At 32.4% G+C, this 23173-nt stretch overlaps 3 protein-coding genes across 4 annotated transcripts; 1 reads left to right on the top strand and 2 right to left on the bottom strand.

Moving 5' to 3' along the window:
- Window positions 1–2703, bottom strand: LOC100306234 (uncharacterized). 2 transcript variants are annotated; one of them, XM_006582776.4, is made up of 2 exons: window positions 2546–2703; window positions 1–632 (listed from the first exon to the last, which is right to left on the bottom strand). In XM_006582776.4, the coding sequence occupies exon 2, from the start codon at window positions 590–592 to the stop codon at window positions 305–307; it is 288 nt and encodes a 95-aa protein (XP_006582839.1). In that variant the 5' UTR covers window positions 593–632; window positions 2546–2703; the 3' UTR covers window positions 1–304. The 2 variants fall into 2 exon arrangements, with proteins under 2 accessions (XP_006582839.1, NP_001235788.1); NM_001248859.1 differs by lacking the exon at window positions 2546–2703 and adding an exon at window positions 2309–2388 and having other exon boundaries at window positions 66–632.
- A 1968-nt stretch (window positions 2704–4671) lies between these two features.
- Window positions 4672–7223, bottom strand: LOC100781391 (protein HEAT-STRESS-ASSOCIATED 32; the record flags this gene model as incomplete). Its single annotated transcript, XM_026129302.2, has 5 exons — window positions 4672–4938; window positions 5032–5295; window positions 5963–6139; window positions 6369–6560; window positions 7095–7223. Coding segments are annotated over 5 exons (873 nt in total), but the record flags the coding sequence as incomplete, so codon positions are not given.
- Window positions 7224–9783: 2560 nt separating this feature from the next.
- On the top strand, window positions 9784–11349 carry LOC100780858 (uncharacterized). The gene is made up of 3 exons (XM_003528366.5): window positions 9784–9951; window positions 10055–10260; window positions 10934–11349. Exons 1-3 carry the CDS (start codon window positions 9853–9855, stop codon window positions 11148–11150), a joined length of 522 nt encoding a protein of 173 aa, XP_003528414.1. The 5' UTR covers window positions 9784–9852; the 3' UTR covers window positions 11151–11349.
- Window positions 11350–23173: the final 11824 nt, after the last annotated feature.

Here is a 23173-nt window from a genome sequence, read left to right as displayed (position 1 = left end):
TTTTCACAAATGAGAAATCTACTAAAGTTTTGAATTAACCATCAACATTGTAAAAACTCAAATTTGATTTGGGCTGCTAGGATGCTCACCGAACTTATATTAGCCATCATAAAGCAGCCCCCCAAAATGAGCAATCAAGAAATTGCTTTCTAACATGGATTGTACATTTTGGCTCACAAATACTAAGATAAACAGTATAGATAAATAATACATATTATAGTAACACTGAGCCGAAAAATCATATTTCGATTTCATGTCTCCTAAAGGAAAAGATAAAAACTCTCCAGCACAACTTGAATTGGAATCAGAAATGTCTCAGACCTTTCAGTTTACTCTTGGCTACAGAAGCCTTAACATGCTCCATATGACAGGAATCTTTCAGAGGTCCATTCAACCCAGAGCAGGAGTCATTGGCTGCAAATGTAACTGCAAAATATAGATAAATGGTACAGAGGACAGTTAGTAGAGCAAGAGCAAATAAGAGGAAGCGGTGCCTCTTCAAGAGTGTCGACCAACTGCCCAGTTCATGCTTTGCAAACTGCCTCCTGAAAGATGGTGACTTCGAAGACGACAAAATGGACTCTAGAACCATGACTTCTACAATGACTTACTTAGGACTGCTCAGCCAGAATCTGTACAACATGTCAATCGAACATTAGCAAGAGTTTGATGAAATTCAACGCAAATAGCACCACCAACAATAATAGCCTTATCCTATTAGGTGAAATCTACTATATGAATCACACGTCATGAGATTCAATCAAAAAATATAATATAAAGGTTATATTGTGGTTGGGGGGCTAGAAATAGCAGATACTTTGCAAATAATATATACAAGGGACACATCAAGTGAAAGCATATAAAAGGATCTACTACCAGATAACCATACATGGTGATTAAGATCAGTTCCATTCACACTCTTATGGTCTTACCTAATATGCTCCCTATATGTCTAGATAAAAATCAGTCACATTAAATGCAGAACCTAAGAAGAAATTCAGAATGTAGTGAAACGTCTTCCCTCAAACAAAAGGCAGTTTTTTTTTCTCATCTTACTCCTCAAATTCAATAAGGAATAACCAAATGCTAATTCATCATCAAGATGAAAACAACTCAGTAGTAAATAAAGCCATAAGTTGACTCTCATTTCATCAGACTCAGAAAGCAAGTGGCAAAATTGCAAAACCTAAGTGTTTCTCTGGTGAATTTATATTTAATCCTCAATCAAAACTCCACTAATAAATATCAACTGTGTCACCTCAATACAAGAGTGTATGCTGAAAATAATTTCTACAAATTACACATCCACCTCTTTGGCAAATCCTATATAGAATTAGAAAAATCCCACATATTGAATAAATGTAAAACACCAACCAAATTGCAGACTTCCACTTCAACACAAAACAAGATGGTATGCAGGACCTAGAAAAAATCTGATGGGAAGGCATAAACTATCATAGATTGAATAGCCTTAGCAAATTTTTAATTAGCAAACAATCCCTCTACAAAAAAGAGCATTCAGAATTCCACTAGACTACAATGGCTGGTAGAGAATCAAAACAAAATCAAAAGAGAAAATTAAGCATTAAACCAATGCTACCCCTAAAGACATCAAGAACAAAGGTCTTTAATCAAATGTAATGACTAATGAGAAACTTATAAATGAGAATAATTTTTCTTCCTCATATACAAGATGAGATATGAGAACTTCAGCAGCTGTTCATTTTGTATAAATCAATAGAAAGCCAAAAAATTTCACTAAAAATATTCAAAATATTGGTGGTATAGCATATGCAAAAGACACGGACGTTTGGTACTCCTGAGTTCATTAAAATACGGCTAGTAGACACATTTAACCATTGCAATTGGTAGTATAGCAATCTCAGAAATGAACAACATCAAGATGCTTGCATCCACATTTAACCATCTTCAACAAATCCCAACCTTATTTTCCTGCTATTTCACCAATATTTTTTTATCCTAAACCTAGTGCAAAACCACAATTGCAAAAACATGTTAAAAAATCAAATTAACATTCAACAAAACCAAGATACGCAACCCAAGGAAAATCAAAAGCATGAAATAAAATGCCTCTTCCTGGTTGCATTCCTCAGCATACTAAGATTCAACGCAACCTCACCCACTCAGATCATAACCCTATTGATGTTTCTTAGTTATATCAACCCCATTGATGAATCTACTGAATCCCATAGCCCAATTACACAACACAATACCCAATTATGCAAAATGCACACAACAAGCTCAGAAAATTAAAATGGTGAAGACCATATTGAAAATTAAGCTTTACCTGGTACAAATAGAGCACCTAAACCAAAATACTTTGCTTGGGTAAAATCAATAATTCAATTGCTCTAATACCCGTTGGGGAAAAAGCGGTTTTTTCCCCGTTGGTAATGCATACACAACAAGATAGAAAGGCTTAATAATAAGACACAGCGATCGAAAAATCCGCACATAAAAGCTAAGAATGATGAAGGAGAAGGTTATTGGAGTGAAGAAAAGAGAAGAAAAAAAAAGGCGTTACCTTTGACTTCGAAGGCTGTGAAAAAGCGCGTGTTTCGTGAACAAGAGCTGAAGGTTGTATTGTAATGTAACAACCAGAGAAAAGGGAATGTGTTATTATTGGTGTCATGCCATGTGAGAGGAACGAACCATCCGCAACCAATAACGTTAAACGGCTTGGCTAAATAAATCAACTGGCAGTTCCATGGTTCCATGACTCAGTATATTTTAAATTAAATAAATATAATTTTGAAGAAATTTATGTTAAAGAAAATTTTTCACATAAATAAAAATAGATTTAATATATTTTTGTTCTTACAATTCAATTTTTTTTATACTTTTCATCTATACAATTTTTTTTAGTTATTACAAATTATATTTGTTTTGTTTTTAATTCTTAAAATATTTTAGGTAGTATTTTAAACGGTAAAAAAAGTGTTATTAAAATATTATAAGAATAAAAAATAAAATAAACTTAATTTGTATGGAAAAAAAATAATTTTGTAAAGATTATAAGTAAAAAAAACAGTAAAAAAACTAACAAGATATTTAAGTCATCAAAATATAATTGAAAAGGTTATTTAAGGTCAAAAAGGATTTGGAATTTTTTTGAAAGATTGTTGTGGTCCCGTCCAAGCTAGATCTACCTATAATGAAATTAGTTCAACGTAAGGTACCCATCGAAACTCTTGTACTATGATTTAACGCATTTAAGTTAGAGTATTTGGACAATAAATTACAGAATCTTATTAATTAATATTAATATTTAATTACCATTGTCAATACTCCGTATTAGTAGAAGCTAGTAGCACTATAATTTATTGTAGACCATATTAGTCGGTGAAGACCATATTTAATTACCATTATCAATACTACTTATTAGTAATAATTTATTGACCTAGTAGATCAACTTCAACCGAAAATTTCTTATAGGTCTGATTAAGCAACTAAAAGAAAAAAAAATTATGATAAAGAAATACAGAAGAGTGTAAAAAAATCGCAAATAACATAATTTTATGTTTTTCAATAATTTTTTTTAATTTCTTAACTAATTTTTTAAGAACACTGTTAGTATTTGTATTTCTCAATGTACCAAAACACTGTAATTTTATTAAAGAAATAGAGAAAGTCAATTCTACCAAAGAAAATCATAAATTAGCAGTATCCATTCTTCGACAGTATAAACTAAATTTCATATACAGATAATATATTTGAAGAAAAAATCACTATTGTGCTGTATTTGACCATAGTAATTTCTTTTTAGTAGTACAACATATTTTTATATTTTATATTATTATTTGAGCAAAAGTTAACAAAAATAAGTTTTTCAATTGAAGAAAACCATAATTTACAAATTACAGTCTAGAGACAAGACACATACACCAGCAGCTCTGCCACACTCAAATTTTTGCGTTAAAAAAAGCACAAATAACACCGAAATCATTTTATGAGGAGCACAATATTAGATTAATTATTAAAATACAAGCATATTAAATTAAAAAGTATCATTTTAATTCTCAAAAATATATATAAGTAAAATAATTCGCATTTACACTTCATTTCTTAGGAGGAAAACATTGATTACTATTTTTTAAGAGATTCTGAAAATAGAAAACAAGAAATAAAATCAAACATATTTTCTAAACTTAAAAATTTAAAAATGAAAATTATTTTTGGAAAATAAAAACACAAAATGAAAATAGAAAACATTTTCTAAAACCAAACTCGTCTCAAGTGGCAAAACAATTAATGAGACGAATGAACGCGAGTATTTTTGGAAAAAGGAAAAAATTGAATCAAAATAAGAAACATACAAATTTATGGATCCGTCTAATGGTGCAAGATACATACAGGTGAGTGTGAGCTGGTAGCACGGTACTAGTATAAAAAAATTTGATTACGTAAGTTCAGGCATCCAATGTAACAGGTGAGGGATCTAAGATCCTCAGTCTAGAGATAATCTATTTAAAAAATAAAATTAATAATTATCTCCCATCACATTTAAATATATATTTATATGTATCTTTTTTAAACTCAGGGCAGCATATGCACTCCCTCATTCAAGTGTGGATCTGCCACTCACGCAATCCTGTCCTTAACTTGTGTGCAATGGAAATGATCCAAGACAATTTTAACAAGGGAAATAAATTAAATGAAAGATATGTTTCATTTATTTCAGTCTCTCCATCTAAATTTTCCCAATCTTCAGTCACTAAAAGGAAATATGTGACACAAAACTCGAGTCTTGCCTTATACACAAACAAATCAATCCCCACTTGGTGCTATACGAAAATTGCCATAACTTCAGAACAGGAAATCTGAAGAACCAAGGACAGAAGCAAGATTTTTACCCAAGTTGCGTCCCCTGAGGCACTCCACATCCACCACGTTCCAATGATCAATAAAGAGGTTCACCTGAACAAAGCCAAATAATAATGTCAATGAAGCTGTAACATAAGCGAAAAGGGAAACTATGACAAGATTTAAGTTGTTTAGTAGAGCATTTACATTTGGACCATATTGTTTGATGAACCACTCGGATATTCTCTGATTTGATGCTTCAAACATAGTCTTCTCAATACCAAGGCGCCCTATGATCTTGGCAATGATATCCGCACGCATGTTATCTGCATGTTTGCTAACATCATCAGCATCAATCATTATCATGTCTGCACCTGCTTCTATACATCTCTCGGCCCTTCTGATCAAGAGATTCACATCTTCTACAAATTCTGCGGAAAAACTTACAAAGGGATGGTGAACCAATATTTTGTGTTTGTGTTGATTCTACATTTTTCATTGGCAAATGGCAATCAACCTTTTGTCCAGAGGATTAGATATAATGTATGTACCAGTGATTAGTGCCTGAGAATTTTATAAGCACCATTCAAAACAGAAAATAGTGGCATCTAAAACAATTAATAAGTCCATCATCAATGTCTTCATACATATAGATACCTCATAGGTGTACTGAACCCCTATCCTCCCCCTCCAGCAATTCGATTTCTACTTACATTCTCAGCAGATTTATATAAGTAATTATGGTTAAGGAATACAGTACATAATAAGCATCTCTTCTACATTCATCCATCTGATTGAGCAATTTATCCAAATTGGATGTCTTTGCATAATGATTGGGAACCAAGCTTCAATTCAAAACATTGCGTTGTCATTCCCTTTAAAAAAGGAAAAAACCAAATCCACATACCATAGTACATTATTAAACAATTATATATCATATCAGGCTTATCAACATCAGATTAGTGTATCCTCTGACTACGTTCCCAAAAATTATATGAGCAAGTAGTATTGTCTGAAACAAAGAACATATTTATTAAGATTATGTCACGTCACTTGTTATATGTATTTTTTATTACTTATTTTTTTTCTAGTACAATGCAGATTCCAGAATATAGCCTCTGCCACAAGGCCTAAATATGTTTAAGTTCCTCCTTAAAGGAGAGATATCAGACTCATTAAACTTCACTTGAAAATGAGGCTTAGCTTTAAGACCACCACTTTTGACCAAGCGGATAAATCTCAAAAAGGTCTCTTCAGGAATCTCAAGCGAACTCACATTGAGCTCAATTGTGTCAAACCCCAACTGCTTGTATTCCTGTAACAGCACAAAAAACCATGCAACCAAATCAACAACAATAATAACAAAGCCTTATCTCATTAGGTGAGATCGGATACATGAATCATACGACGATGTCATTCAATACTGTTAAAAACCAAAGTTTCAGAAATATTATTAAGTCTGAGATGAAAAACCAAAGTTCATCACAAAATAATACTACTACTAGTACTAATATTAATATTGAATCAGGTGGGCAGAGAGAGACCTCTACATATTCTTTGAAACTTGATGGACTTTTGCTAACCATGTGCTCAGCCCAATCACCCGTGCTAACGTACACGTCATGCTGATGGGCCATGTCAATGGCTTGCTTGATAGTAGCCTTTGGCATCATGCTGTGAGAACCTCCAGAAAACTTCAACCCATCAACATAGTCTCCCACAGATTCAAAAATATCCTGCACAAAACATTCCAAACTAAATTAATACACCCATGATCCACCAGAAATTATTGTATAGTAGTATAAGACCTGATCTTGACCAATCTCCACGTGACATGATAGTAATTTTTTCTCTTAAAATCAAACAAAGTTGGTTAAGTATTGCATGGAGTCTAACTCAGTTAGATTAGCAGGTGCACGAGTTCTTGTAAACTCTCGGTACCTCAGTCTTCAATTCTTACAAATAAAAAAAATGTGTGATCCGAACTATATAATAATTTCTCGATTATCTACCAAAACTTCTAAAGTAGTCCAGAACTAGTAAGTGTTTATAGTTTGAATTAATTTCTATAGGAACCGTATTTGAGTTTTTCAATTTACGAAAACAATTTATAACGTATTATTACATGCCATGTGATGATTAATTAAGGATAATGTAGTAAAGATGATCCACCAAGATAACCACTACTAGTCATTAAAAAAATACTATATTATCTTTTAAGCTCAATCAAGACAAAGTGATGAAGCGAAAGGAAAATGGTGCTGTGTTACCTGAAGAAGGTTGTGGGAGAAGAGAGTGTAGTGGGGTCTTCGAATCTCGGTGACGCCAAAGCAACGAGGCTTGGCGGGGCGATCCTCGTTCTCCTCGAAGCACTTCCATCGGAACGCTGCCGTCGTTAGTTACGAGACGAGAGGGGTATCGGATTATTCCGTTTCCTTTCTTTCGATTTCCTTACCTTTTCTTTCTCCCAAACACGGCCTAACCGAACGAGCTTAGAAGACGCTGGAAAGGCTTCTGTAGCAGTTCGTTATTCCTCAAGTGTGACCGCACGACGCTGTCTGCATTCACCACATTGCAACACTTGTTTACTTAATTATTTAGTTAGTCTTACAAAAATAAAATACTATATAAAATATGTTTTATCCTTAATAAATACATATAATAATTAACACTATAGCATATTAATAAAAATAATATGATATAATAATATAATATAAAATTATAAGAAATCAGACATATAAAATTGTAAATTATATAAATGATTAAATTATATGTTTTTTGAAAACTTAATAATAATTAATAAAATAATTTATATCTATTTGTAATTCTCATTAAATTTGTTTTTTTATCTTAAAAATATTTTAAATTGAATTTAAAGAATTCTTTTTAAAAAAAATACTGGTTTAAATTAATTCTTTGCATTATTTTTGTTATCAATTTTAAGCAGGTTTAACTAGTTTTCACCGATTCTAAAAAAATCATATTACTACAACTATTTTTTTTATTTATAAAAAGGACTAGAAATAGTAATATGATGTTTTAGGTTATTAATTTGGTTATTGAAATAATTCTCGATCAAGGACTTATTTAATTTAATTTTACACTATAACTTATTTCTTATATATAAAAAAACGAGATAGTAATATGATTTTTAAGATTAATAATTTGGTCATTAAAGTAGTTCCCGTTCAGTCGGGACCGATCTAATCTAGCTTTAAAACTTTTATTAAAACAATACATGTTATTAATTAGAAAATTTTTCATCATTATCTCGTGTAGAAATCATGTAATAAGTTTGATAGGAAAACAATTTTATAATCTCATGATAAAAAATCCCCTCTTGCTCACTTAATTGATTACGTAAAAAAATATGATAACGATCAATAACAATCGTTCGATTAAAATTAAATATAAGAAATTGTCGAAATTAAAATATTTATTAATAAACATGTATTATAACATAATTAATTGATCATAAATTTAAAATATAATTTATATGTTCAAAAATATTTATTTATTATAGATTTTAGTTATAATATAATTTATATATTTAAACATATTTATTTATCATAAATTATAAATTTTGGTTATAAAATATAAACATTTATTTTATGCAACACACGTGCTAAATAGTAATAATGTAAAAATAAAAGTCACTAGAGTCGGGTCATTTCGTTAATAAATGCACAGTTATTTAATAAAAAAAAAATAGATTGAGAGAGAAGAAAATAATAAAATAAAATGTTTAACTTTTTTAAAAACAAAATTAAAACTATCCAATCCTTAACACTGAACGGTGAGTATATATATATATATATATATAATATGCCCTCCCTCTCTCTATATAAAAGCACACAGACATTATCATATTATGTGCAATTTACTTCTGAAGGGCTTATTTTTTCTGAAGTGGAGTGAGCCCCTTTTTTTGACAAATACTTCTGAAGACTTGTGCAATTGCAAATTTAATCATTTATCATTTATAATCTTTAAATTAAATTAAAATAATGAAAGGTGGAGATCTCTTTGATCCATTTATAAACTTTTGATTTCTTGATCCATGTAGAAACTAAGAAAGAAGTTGTGTATTTTCAAAAGCAAAAATAGTTAGACAACGTTAGGTCTAGAAATAACTCAAAAGAGTAGGATCAGAAAACAGTTTAGGCCCTGGGACAATATTTTATAATTATGATTTTAGATTGCCAACTAAGATGCAGTTGAACAGTAATTGCCAGAGCAGCAGTGATATTCGTTATTAAAGGAACACGAAATGTACGAATTAAAAATGTGGATAAATATTTTTAAAAATAATTCTTAGTTAAAAAATTTAAAAAGTGTAAAACAAGTTTAATTTGATAAAAATAAATAAATAATACAGAATGCAAGTTTTGATTAGCATTTTGGTTGCCCAAATTATGGGTAAAATGCAATCTATGCAACTGCAATTATGATATAAGTACAGTTGAAGAGGCCACTCAAAGCATAATTATTATAGCTGAAATTATAAATATAGAGTGCAATCTAAAATTCTGGAAAATACTTGGTAAAAAGAATGATATATATCAATTCATTATGATGAAGCAATATTTTGGAGGCAGCAATTCGGTTTCATTTATCATCTTTTGGCTATAACTCCGATGACCAAATAAGAAAAAATAATGAAATTAAAAATCGGGAGCTCTTGAGCAATACATTGGTTCCAATTTAACAACCATAATCCGAAGCCATGGTTGTGACCTTTCCTTGGTGATGAAACTCTGCTTTCCGTGTCCCTGATGGAAGGAATATTAGAAAGGGAAAGAAAAACGAAGAATAAAGTAGACTGTGAAGAGGAAAGCAGCTTTTAACCATAGATCACAGCTAATTTTTCTCATGTATGATAATAATATGCAGCAAACCTGGCTCAACCCTTTATTCTTATTCCTCCATTAGCTCCACTATTAAAGTAAAAGAGTTATGAACAAGTTAAGTTATCTAATTAACTAACATATTAGCCTTACTGCGTTGTTGCCTCTGAATTTTGTGACAATGGCCAAAAACTGTGGCTTCCTTGTCTGCATTCTTGTCTTGGTCTTGGACATTGCTGCTGGCATACTTGGAATTCAAGCAGAAATTGCTCAAAACAAGGTACTCAGTCTAATTAAGACCAAAGATATATATGTACCTCTCAATATTGGTGAGAACATTAATTAATGAGTCCTCTTCTTTTCATGATTTGGGATGAGAACAGGTTAAGGACTTGAAGGTGTGGGCACTTGAGTGTAGGGATCCAAGCTATGAAGCTTTCAAGCTAGGAGTTGCTGCTTCCATTTTCTTGGTCTTTGCTCATGCAATTGCTCACTTGCTTGGTCGGTGCATTTGCATGCAATCCAAAGAAGAATGCCAAGGAGCCACAGCCAATAGGGTTTTAGCAGTGACTTTTCTCATTTTATCTTGGTAAGTCTTTTTCAACATTTTTCATTTCTGTTGATTGGTGCTTCAAATATACACTTGTCATGTCATTTGGTACCACAAGTTGCTTCTTCATCAATTAACATTTGCACTCACCTCCAACATTTCAATGTGTCATTGTTTTGGTTAGGTTACCCATTGTCGTAGATATTCAGATATATTCACCCGTGATCCTCAAAATTCCATTTACCCAGTGAAGAATAAAAGTTAGATATAGTTCCTTGTGTATTTTTGGTATTATTTTCTAAATAAGATTGAAGTTTCACTTCAGTCATTTTCGTAATACAAGTTCGCATTCAAAATTAACCAAAATTATTAAGGTGAAATTTTAATATTAAACAAAGTCTCATGTTCTAATCTTGTTCGTGAAAAACGTAATTGTAATTGTACGAAGAAGTTTCACTAAATAATCAGTCAAATTCTCAATAAAAATTAATTATTAATAAAATTGATGAATATTTCGATCATGTTTAAAAAGTTATATTTACATTACACGAGGCTTTATCCTTTTCGATAAATTGCACTTTGATCCATGACAATACTCATTGATTAATCCTATCGATCAATTTGGCCTCGTGTTGAACGTTTCTTTACCAAATCATCGCATAAATAGAATAAAATTTGATGCCATAAGTTGCTGAATTGGTGTTTATTGCAGGATATTATTAGGGATTGCTTTTTCCTTGCTGATATTAGGCTCCTCAGCCAACTCAAGATCAAGAGAATCGTGTGGGATATCAAATCGTCGGTTTCTATCCATTGGAGGGATTCTATGCTTCATTCACGGCTTGTTCACTATTGGTTATTATGTTTCTGTAACGGCAACAAGAAGGGAAGAAAAGAGGCAAGGAAACTCCTTTGTAGGCCACACTTAATCATTATTCACCTTGTTACCATGATGTGACTCAGATTTATTCCATCAAGGATTTCAACTGCCATTTCAATTTATATTAGATAAGAAATGAACAACTATTTACCTTTCGTTTTCTTTTTCTCTCATTCTCATTCACTCTTCACATATTACTTAGCCTTTTGGGATGGAAGCAAATGAGAGCATTTGGATATTTAGATGCACATGATTTCCTTTTATATAGTTATTTTTTTTTATAATAAATACATATTTTTAATATATATTATAATATAATTACAATTCATAATAAATAAATATTGTTTAATATATAAATTAATTTTGCATTTAAATTGAACAATTCAAATTATAATATAGTTACTTTTAGCTATTGACAAATTATTTAATTTTTTTTCTTACAAAAAATCAATTCAGAGATAAAGATCAAAGAGAGTAGATTGAAGGAGAAAGATAATTAAAAAGATCAAATATATAAATAAACATAATTTAAAATAGTTGAGAGAGAAATTATTCAACTATTTATTATATTTATAGTTTCTCATTGACATGAAAATATATGTCTTTCTAGACTTTTTTTTTTATCCATCAAAATCAAAGATACATCAAGATTTATAACAATTTACACATTTAATTCAACAACTAAGTTAAATTCATTTGGTCTTTCTAGACTTAAGCTTTGAGATTAATTTAGTACATAAGTTGACCAACATATCGCCCTTCTTCATTCATCTTAGATTTGTCTAGAAACACGTGGCAACAAAGCAAACGACAAATCAAACATATTCTTATTATCCATCCTTAATTCACTTGGGGCAATGTAAATTGGTTTGTCAATGATAACAGTGTTTTTTCCAGCTATTGTACGCATTCAAGGATCCCCAAGGTTCCACTGTTGTTCTAGGTCTTCAAGGTACTTAAACCCTTTCTAGGGATATGAAAATATATCGGGAGCTGTTATTAATACTACCACTTTTTATATTTACACTACCCATGTGGTTTAGATTTTTAGTTATTCTAAAAGTGTCTTTTCCACAAAAACATAACTATGTTGGATAACATATACAATAAAATCATATTTTTTATGTATATATTTTTCACCCCCAAACTACACAGTGAAACATATATTTGTTATGTTGTGCCCAATGGAAGCATTTGACACAGTAAAACATAATCATGTTTTTGCTAAATTTTTTTTTCTATGGATCGATAAGAGAAGAGATAGGAGGGATCCTTAATGCGTTGCTGAAAGCCTGAAAGTACGTGTTGATCTTAACATAAAATAGCACATGAAAAATAATCACTACTTGTGAAGTAGAGGAAAACACATGATCCCGTGTAATCAAATTGTTTGCTTGCTACTGAGGATCTTTGGCATTAGGCATTAACCATTATTAAATTAAATATTTAAAATTTTATGAAAGCCAATAGAGGGAGTGGAGGTTATGCCCTTTCATTAGTAACTAGGCGTGGGCCCAGCCTGCTTTGCAAGCTAGTAACGTGTGAAAAACCAACAGAAAGAAAAATTGAAAACATAAAAAAGAGAGAAAGAAGAAAAAGAAAATAAACCTACAACACACCACTAAATGACACGTCAATAAAGAAAATGGTGACTGGACAGATTTTAAATAAGGGATTATTATTGGTCCCATTGAAATTGTTTTTATTCCTACCAAGGGACACAATTTTTTTATTTCAACAATATATTTTTCATAGAATCATGATTCTATTGAATAAAATGTATAATAGAATCGTGATTTCGTCAAATGTCCAAATTCACGCTACCTTATTACAATATAATAGTGATTTTATTATATTTTTTTGACACCCCCTTATCAAAATGGAATCATGATTTCGTTGTGATAGAAAAAAACTTAAACAATAGGATTGAGATTTTGTTGTATTATTTTCTTAAAAATGAATAAAAAAGAAAAAAATACATTTTGTGCTTTTGTTGATCGAGCATTACATTTATTGATTGTACATTGCTTTTCCTGAGAAGTATTGATTGAATACTCCTTTTCTTGAGACGTTTGATTAAACATTGTTTTTTTGTGAGACGTATGGATTGAACACTTTTTTTTTATATGCATACCAACCATATTAAATATAAACGATATCTAAACTGTCTCTATTGTCGGACCAAAGTCATCACATTGTCCCCTAGCCCAAAAACTTCTACCTCTAAAGTCACCTCTGTCTGAGCCACTTCTATCTTGGTAACCACCTATTCCATCAAAATTTTCATTTGAACCTTCATTTACACCATAATCGCTTGAGGCATTTTTTGTGTTCCAATTGTTATTACTTCTCCAAGTGGTGTTTTGATTTGCATCACCAGATCCAAAATTCCAATTACTTTTCTTGCCCTAGTTAGAATCTTTATTTCTAGGATCTCTAAAAGTCCAGTTAGAATTCTTGTTTTCATTCCCAACACTCCAAAAGTACCAATGCTATTGCTTGGATTAGAAGCCTGGCTACCACTGTTTCCAAAGTACCAATTGCTTTTTTTGCCCTAATATTTACCATATTGTTAAAAATATGGAAAGTGTATCTACTGTTGTGTATTGTGATGGTGACATGATTTCATCATACGAAAGACTATTATTTGAATTTCCTAGTGGTTCTAAAGTCATTAGAATAAGTGAGGATATGTGACTTGATGTTGCTTTAAGTAAAACAATGACAAACGTCATCAAATGTAACAAATTTTTACTTGACCTTTTTTACTGTTAATTTGTTTATATAGGTGATGGTTGTGTTTAATACAAGTGTATAGAGCTTAAATGTGACAATGATGTGGAAAAAATATTTTTCATCTTTTTGGAATTTAGTAGTAAATGTCTGATTAAGTTGAATGTAACTTTTAGCTGATCTCCAAATCAAGTCCTTGCCCTGACATGTAAATCAAGGAAACCATCTACTAATAAGATCATTACTATGATGCGGGATAAATTTGTGTAGTCATGTTTTTGTTTTATAAAAATAGTACATTGTACGTTGGTTGTTTTTTCATTTTAAAGAAAAGTATGTATTATTAGTGTTTCTTTAGTTGTTGATGTTGATGTTTATTTTATGAATCAATTGAAGAAACAATTGTTACTAGGCGCGTGTTGTTTAAATCGTTGTTGAACGCATAAAAAGAAAAAAGTAATTCAACCACAACATAAACTAAAAAATGTCAAAACAACAAAATTGTGCATGATACATCAAAATATACTAATAATTAGAACAATACAAAAAGTCAACCGTCTCCACTACCTTTTCCACCATCCTTGTCAACACTCTTCCTAGGCACCCAGTTGCTAAGCCCTCCTACAACAATTCTAAAGCTTGTTGTATGACCTGATGATAACTCGTGCCTTTTGGCACGACTTTGAAATCCAACAAGTTTTGCATAGCTTCTAATGCTATCCAACATCGATCTTGCAATAACAATTACATTATAATTAGTAACTATTTTTCAGTGACAATGCAAAAATAAAAACAACAAAATTCAATTTGCATTACCTGATAAAAGTAATCTCCACTTAGTATATAGTCTGCCAGTGGCTGCCTAGGTTGTGGCTTACTCTGACAGGCGGTAAACGTACATGACCACATGGTGGTTGTCCCTCCTCCAATGGAATGACATAGGGATGGGAAACCTTGTAAAACCAAGGCAGATAGTCATAGGTGCAATCCTAAGGACTCCTAGGTGGCATAACATTGCTAAGGGGAATGATATGTTGTTGTTACTCCACTCACGCCTGATCACAAAGCTAATACATAGGATGATGAGGTGGGTTCGCATGAAATCATCTAGACATGGCCAAACTACCTCAGCACCCCCTCCGAATGATAAGACCTAACGTTAGTCTCGCATTTGATGAAGCCAGAGAAAAATGATTGTTGTGTGAAAGGCCTCACTGCCCTATGGTTCTCATATGAACACCACATGACAACATTCATTTGTAGGTCATCGAGTCTTTCCCTGATCGAAAGGGCATGCCTAGAACTTTTCAATGGCTTCCATTTGGTGGCTACTAGGTTGTCCACAACATAATCCTTTGCCTTTGAGTAGCCAACAATGGGTAGATGCACAAATACCCATGACTATAAAAATATTACAATAATTAAATAAAAAATTAAAATACTAAAATAATTTTCTTACCATGAGTAATGTCATATAACCTCCACACTGCTTGTTGTTATATTGGCTTGTATAGGATAGATGGTCATATAGGTACGCTAGTACACCTATTCTCCATGCGTACTCGTGGCAAGTATCTAGGTTGTCGAGGTATTGGAGGTAAGCAATATGAACGTGAGTCGAGGACTTGTCGACAAGTATTTTACTATTGATCAAGTGCAAGGGATAAGTCATCGCAACCCAAACATAAGGGTTTGACTCAACATAGCGGTGATAAAGGTCTTCTAGCCACATTAACCTCACTCTAGCACCTGCGTTTGTCACCACAGAAGCCTTTGTCTCTGTTGGAATGCTTAGATGAGTCATCACCAAGATCTTCATTGCCTCTCTGTCAAAGAGTGATGGAACATGATCAATGGGTCTGCCTGTCATAGGCAAGTGCAACAGCTAAGACATATCATTTAGAGTGTTGGTCATCTTTCCAACAGACAAGTGAAAGGAAGACGTCTCATAGTGCCACTTCTCTAAAATCGCATTCACCAAGCCCTTATTCATGGCATGACATCGCGTTGTAGCAAGGACTACTAACCTTGATTGGTCCACATAAGCCCGAACTCGTGGATGAGTAAGGGTGGTAGCACGTGGCCATAATGGCTTACAAGTTTCACCTTTGGCCACTCTTGACAGATCCATACATGCCTAACACAGTGTGTAGATGCAATTGGCTTTGATGTTTTGATGATGATCATGATAATGTGTTGCAATTGATGCAAATGGGCTTTTCAAGATTAAAATTCAAGTTCAAGATTACAAGGCACAACATCAAGATGATCACTAGAATATTAGGAAGGGAATTCCTAATTGAATTAGCAAAGGTTTGGCCAATTGATTTAAAATAAAAAGTGTTTTTCAAAGGTTTTACTCTCTGGTAATCGATTACCAGAGGATGTAATCGATTACCAGTGGCCAAATACATTTTATAACAGCTATAAAAATTTGAATTCGAAATTTTAAAAGCTGTAATCGATTACACAATATGGGTAATCGATTACCAGCAGTTAGTAAACGTTTTAATTCAAATTTTAAAAGCTGTAATCGATTACACAATTACTGTAATCGATTACCAGACAGGAATTTCAGAAAAATAATTTCAAGAGTCACAACTTTTCAAAGGCTTTACTCATGACCACCAATGGTCTATATATATGTGACTTAAACACGAAATTGCTTAGAGATTTTCAGAACAACAAAGTGTTTATCCTCTCAAAAAGCAATTTCATTTTATCCTCTTAAAGAATTCCTTGGCCAATTCAATTGCAATTCATTAAGGAATTAATTGAGTGCTCAATTTGTAAAATCCATCTCTTTCAAGAGAGATTTGTTCCTCTTCTTCTTCTCATTCTCTAAGGGATTAAGAGACTGTGAGTCTCTTGTTGTAAAGAATCTCTAAACACAAAGGAAGGGTTGTCCTTGTGTGTTTAGAACTTGTAAAAGGAATTTACAAGTTAGTGGAACTCTCAAGCGGGTTGCTTGGGGACTGGACGTAGGCACAAGGGTGTGGCCGAACCAGTATAAAACTGAGTTTGCATTTTCTCTTCCCTTAATCTCCTTTATTTATTATTGCTTTATATTCATAATTCAAGTTGCTTCATTTGAATTAATATTTAAGAAGATTGTCATTAAGGGAATTCATAACTTAAGTAAAAAGTAAGATAGATTTTTAATTAGGAGAAAAGTTTGGAATATCTTAATTCAACCCCCCCTTCTTAAGATATCTGAGACCACTTGTCTAACAAGTGGTATCAGAGCTTCATTCTTGTACAAAGTTTAGAAGCTTCAAGAAAAAGATGGCCTCAGCAAATTCCTTGTTTCCAGAAGGGAATTCTATAAATAGACCTCCAATCTTTAATGGAGAGGGTTACCACTACTGGAAAACCCGAATGCAAATTTTTATCGAGGCAATAGATCTAAATATCTGGGAAGCCATTGAAATAGGGCCTTATATACCCACCACAGTAGAAAGAGTTTTAATAGATGGTAGTTCATCAAGTGAAAGCATAACCATAGAAAAACCTAGAGATAGATGGTCTGAAGAGGATAGAAAACGAGTACAATACAACCTAAAAGCCAAAAACATAATAACATCTGCCCTAGGAATGGATGAATATTTCAGAGTTTCAAATTGCAAGAGTGCTAAGGAAATGTGGGACACTCTTCGATTAACACATGAAGGAACTACAGATGTTAAAAGATCTAGGATAAATGCACTAACTCATGAGTATGAATTATTTAGAATGAATACAAATGAAAATATTCAGAGTATGCAAAAGAGATTTACACATATAGTAAATCATCTAGCAGCCTTAGGCAAAGAATTTCAAAATGAAGATCTTATAAACAAGGTGCTAAGATGTTTAAGTAGAGAATGGCAACCCAAAGTAACGGCTATTTCTGAATCAAGAGATTTGTCTAACATGTCTCTTGCCACTTTATTTGGTAAGTTGCAGGAACACGAGATGGAACTATTGAGATTGCACCAAAATGAAGAAAATGACAAGAAAAAGAAAGGAATTGCTCTTAAAGCATCATCCTCAATTCAAGAAGAAAGTGATCAGGATAATGATGCAGATGATGATGATGATCTAAGTTTCTTTGTAAAAAGGTTCAACAAATTTCTTAAAGTAAGAGGAAATCAGAGGCGACCAAATTTTAAATCAAAGAGAAGGACAGAAAATTCATCCTCTACTCTAAAATGCTTTGAATGCAATCAACCTGGACATCTGAGGGTTGATTGTCCCATCTTCAAGAAAAAGATGGAAAAATCTGAAAAGAAAAATCATAGTGAGAAGAAACTAAAGAAAGCATACATCACATGGGATGAAAATGATTTGGAATCCTCTGATGATTCTGAAAATGAAGAGATAAATCTTTGCCTTATGGCAAAAAGTTACGAAAGTGATGAAGAGGTAACATCTTCAAACAACTTATCTATTTCTTTTGATGAATTGCAAGATGCATTTGCTGATTTGCATAAAGAATCAATTAAACTTGCAAAATTAGTTTCATCATCAAAGAAAACAATTTCAAATTTAGAAAATGAAATTTCAAAATTAAACAAAGAATTAGATCTTCTTAGAAATGAAGTTTCAATCTCTAAAACAAATGAAAAAGTTAATATCTCCACTATAAATGACAAGAAAATAACAGATTCTTGTAGTTGTTGTGATAAATATGTAAAAGAAATTAAAGAGTTAAAAAATTCACTTGCAAAATTTTCATATAGTAGAAATAATTTAGATGTTATATTAAGTAAACAAAGATATGTGTCTAATAAAAATGGACTAGGGTATAAATCTGAAAAACTACAAAAGGTTCATAAAAACTTTTCCACTTCCACACAAAAATGTAATTCTAATTCTATCACTTGTTTTTACTGTGGAAGAAGAGGACATGGCATATCAACTTGCTACTTCAAGAAAAATTACAGTAATATTAAAATGATATGGGTCCCAAAAGGATCCTCAGTTAATACTAACATGCAAGGACCCAATAAAATTTGGGTACCTAAGTCAAAAACTTGATTATGCAGGTATCTTTGAGAAAGAAGTGGTACATAGATAGCGGATGCTCAAAACATATGACTGGAGATGCATCAAATTTTACACACATATCTCCAAAGAAAAGCGGGCATGTAACATATGGTGACAACAACAAAGGTAGAATTCTTGGAGTGGGTAAAATAGGTACAAATTCTTCAAACTCCATTGAAAATGTTCTACTTGTTGAAGGTCTTAAGCATAGCCTGCTTAGCGTTAGTCAACTATGTGACAAAGGCTATCTAGTATCATTTGATTCTCAGAAATGTCTTATAGAACATAAGCATGACATTGATATAAAGCATGTAGGACATAGAGTCAATAATGTTTACATGATAGACTTAAGCATAAAACAAGAAAACAATCATTGCTTTCTTAGTAAAGATGATGATCCATGGTTATGGCATAAAAGAATTGCTCACATAAACATGGATCACTTAAATAAATTAATTTCAAAGGATTTAGTAGTTGGTTTGCCTAAATTGAAATTTGAAAAAGATAAATTATGCGATGCATGTCAAAAGGGCAAACAAACAAGAGTCTCATTCAAATCTAAAAATGTTGTTTCAACCACTCGACCATTACAGTTATTGCATATGGATCTATTTGGTCCATCTAGAACCATGAGTTTTGGAGGAAATTACTATGCTTTAGTTATAGTTGATGATTTCTCTAGATATACTTGGACATTATTTATTACACATAAAAGTGATTCATTCCATGCATTTAGGAAACTTGCTAAAGTCATACAAAACAAGAAAAATCTCAAGATTGCATCCATTAGAAGTGATCATGGGGGTGAATTTGAAAATAAAGATTTTGAATTATTTTGTGATGAACATGGTATTGAACATAATTTTTCTGCACCAAGAACTCCTCAACAAAATGGAGTTGTTGAGAGGAAAAATAGGTCATTGGAAGAAATTGCAAGAACTTTATTAAATGATACTTCTCTTCCAAAGTATTTTTGGGCTGAAGCTGTCAATACTGCATGTTACATCATGAATAGAGCCTTGATAAGACCTATTTTAAAGAAAACCCCATATGAGTTATTTAACGGTAGAAAACCTAATATTTCTCATCTACATGTTTTTGGGTGCAAGTGCTTTGTACTTAATAATGGTAAAGATAATCTAGGAAAATTCGATGCAAAATCTGATGAAGGCATTTTTCTTGGATATTCTTTACAAAGCAAAGCATATAGAATATATAATAAGAGAACTATGAATATAGAGGAATCCATTCATGTTACCTTTGATGAATCTAATGCTATATTGTCAACAAAGAATATGCTAGATGACATTGCAGATTCTTTAGAACATATGAACATTCATGAACAAGATTCTAAAGGAAATGACAAAGGAAACAATGAAGATCCTCCAGAAGAAGGCAAATCCAATGATGCACTCCCAAGAGAATGGAAAACTTCAAGAGATCATCCCCTCGACAATATTATTGGTGATATCTCAAAAGGGGTAACAACTAGACATTCTCTTAAAGATTTATGCAATAATATGGCTTTTGTATCTATGATTGAACCTAAAAATATAAAAGAAGCCATAGTAGATGATAATTGGATCATTGCCATGCAAGAAGAACTAAACCAATTTGAAAGAAACAATGTATGGAAATTAGTAGAAAAACCTGAAAATTATCCTGTCATTGGAACAAAATGGGTTTTTAGAAATAAATTAGATGAACATGGGATAATTATTAGAAATAAAGCTAGATTAGTAGCAAAAGGGTATAATCAAGAAGAGGGGATAGACTATGAAGAAACATATGCTCCTGTTGCAAGATTAGAAGCCATTAGAATGCTTTTGGCATATGCATCCATAATGAACTTTAAACTTTATCAAATGGATGTTAAGAGTGCCTTTTTAAATGGCTTAATTCAAGAAGAGGTATATGTTGAACAACCCCCTGGTTTTGAAATTTCTGATAAACCAAACCATGTTTATAAATTACAAAAGGCTCTTTATGGTTTGAAACAAGCCCCTAGGGCATGGTATGAACGATTAAGTAATTTTCTTCTTGAAAAAGAATTCTCCAGAGGTAAAGTGGATACCACATTATTCATAAAGAGAAGGCATAATGATATTTTGTTGGTTCAAATATATGTTGATGATATAATTTTTGGATCCACTAATGATTCATTGTGCAAGGAGTTTTCCCTTGATATGCAAAGTGAATTTGAAATGTCAATGATGGGAGAACTAAAGTACTTTCTGGGATTACAAATCAAGCAAACTCAAGAAGGTATATTCATCAATCAATCCAAATACTGCAAGGAATTGATCAAAAGATTTGGGATGGATAGTGCAAAACACATGTCTACACCGATGAGCACTAATTGTTACTTAGATAAAGATGAATCTGGTCAGTCTATAGACATAAAACAATATCGAGGTATGATCGGATCTCTTCTTTATTTATCTGCTAGTAGACCTGATATTATGTTTAGTGTATGCATGTGTGCTAGGTTTCAATCCAACCCCAAACAATCACATCTAAGTGCAGTAAAGAGAATCATGAGATATCTATTAGGAACAATCAATTTAGGATTATGGTATCCTAAGAATTCAACATGTAACTTAATAGGATATTCTGATTCTGATTTTGCCGGGTCTAAAACTGATAGAAAAAGTACAAGTGGAACTTGTCAATTTATTGGATCGGCTCTTGTCTCATGGCATAGTAAGAAACAAAACAGTGTTGCTTTATCTACTGCTGAAGCGGAGTATATCTCTGCCGGTAGTTGTTGTGCACAAATTTTATGGATGAAGCAACAATTATCTGACTATGGCATCATTCTTGATCGCATACCTATTAAGTGTGATAATACTAGTGCCATAAATCTATCCAAAAACCCAGTTCAACATTCAAGAACTAAACACATAGAGATTAGACACCACTTTCTTAGAGATCATGTCTTAAAGGGAGATTGTGTATTAGAATTTGTTGATACTAAGAATCAACTTGCTGATATTTTCACTAAACCTCTCCCCAAGGAAGTGTTTTTCTCTATTAGAAGAGAATTAGGTCTCTTAGATGTAAGAGATTTAGAAAAATAGGAATTGATTGGTTGATTGATTGGTTGATTGATTGGTTGATTGATTGGTTGATTTACTTTTTACCTTTTGATTGTAGATTATTTTGGTTGATCTTGTTTGAATTCTTGTTTTTATGATAGAATTTATGATTTCTTGTGTATATAGTAATTGAATGATTGAATTTAGTGTATTAGTAGTGAAAATTAGACATATAGGATGTATTTGAGCATAAATATAGATATTCTCTTAGAAACTAGCCTAGGATAGGCTCTGGTAATCGATTACCAATCAGTGTAATCGATTACACATGAACAGGCAGCCTGTAATCGATTACAACATCCTGTAATCGATTACCAGAAGGCTTATTGGGCCTGTAATCGATTACCAATACCTGTAATCGATTACAATGCGTCATCTTCTATAAATACTCACGAAATCGGAGCTCGTGCGCAGCCAAAGCTTCCTCCACGTTTTCCTCCATACCTAGAACTTCAAACCTTCGATTCTCACTCGATTCTTCACCAAATCACGTCCCGTAAAGCCCAATCTTCCTCTTTTTCACTCCTCTTTCACTTCCACCGATCAAAATCCAGAAAAACTTCATCAAATGGCAGAGCCATCAAAGAAGAGAAAGGGATCATCTTCCACCACCACCGCTGCTGCCCATCGCCGTCACGGCCCATCCGGAGCACCCACAGCACCTATTCCTCCTTCTTTGTCATCTCCAAGATCATCAACATTGTTTTCATCCGATGATCAACGTCTACGGTACCTTTCTCAGTTTTCTTCTAGAATAATCTTAGACCCTAAGTACCTAGACGTAGAGTTCTTTAATGATGAAACGTTTGATTGCTATCAAGTGTTTCAAAATTCTGGTCTTGTTGATTTCATGTCATTTAAATTGCCATATTATCCTGAACTTGTAAAGGTCTTCTACTGCAATTTAAAAATTCAGGATGGTATTATTATGTCTGAGGTGCATGGTACTTCTATGGTCATTGATCAGTCACTTTTCTTTTCTTTGACTCATTTACCCAGTCAAGGTGCACCTTTTGAGGGCACCATTGTTGATGACTGGAAATTCGATTATTCGAGTCATGATGCTCGTCGCATGGTCTGCAATGATCAAGCTGACATGACCGGTAGATTGTTGGCCGGGTCATTAACTTTTGATAATCGCATCATGCATTATATCATTGTTAGAATTTTGCTTCCTCAGTCTTCAAATTTAGCACAAGCCTCTGAGGAGGAT

Source organism: Glycine max, chromosome 7, assembly GCF_000004515.6.
Source record: "Glycine max cultivar Williams 82 chromosome 7, Glycine_max_v4.0, whole genome shotgun sequence".
NCBI lineage: Eukaryota > Viridiplantae > Streptophyta > Magnoliopsida > Fabales > Fabaceae > Glycine > Glycine max.
The sequence above is the reverse complement of the archived record's forward strand: the minus strand, read 5'-3'. Positions and strand labels throughout refer to the sequence as shown.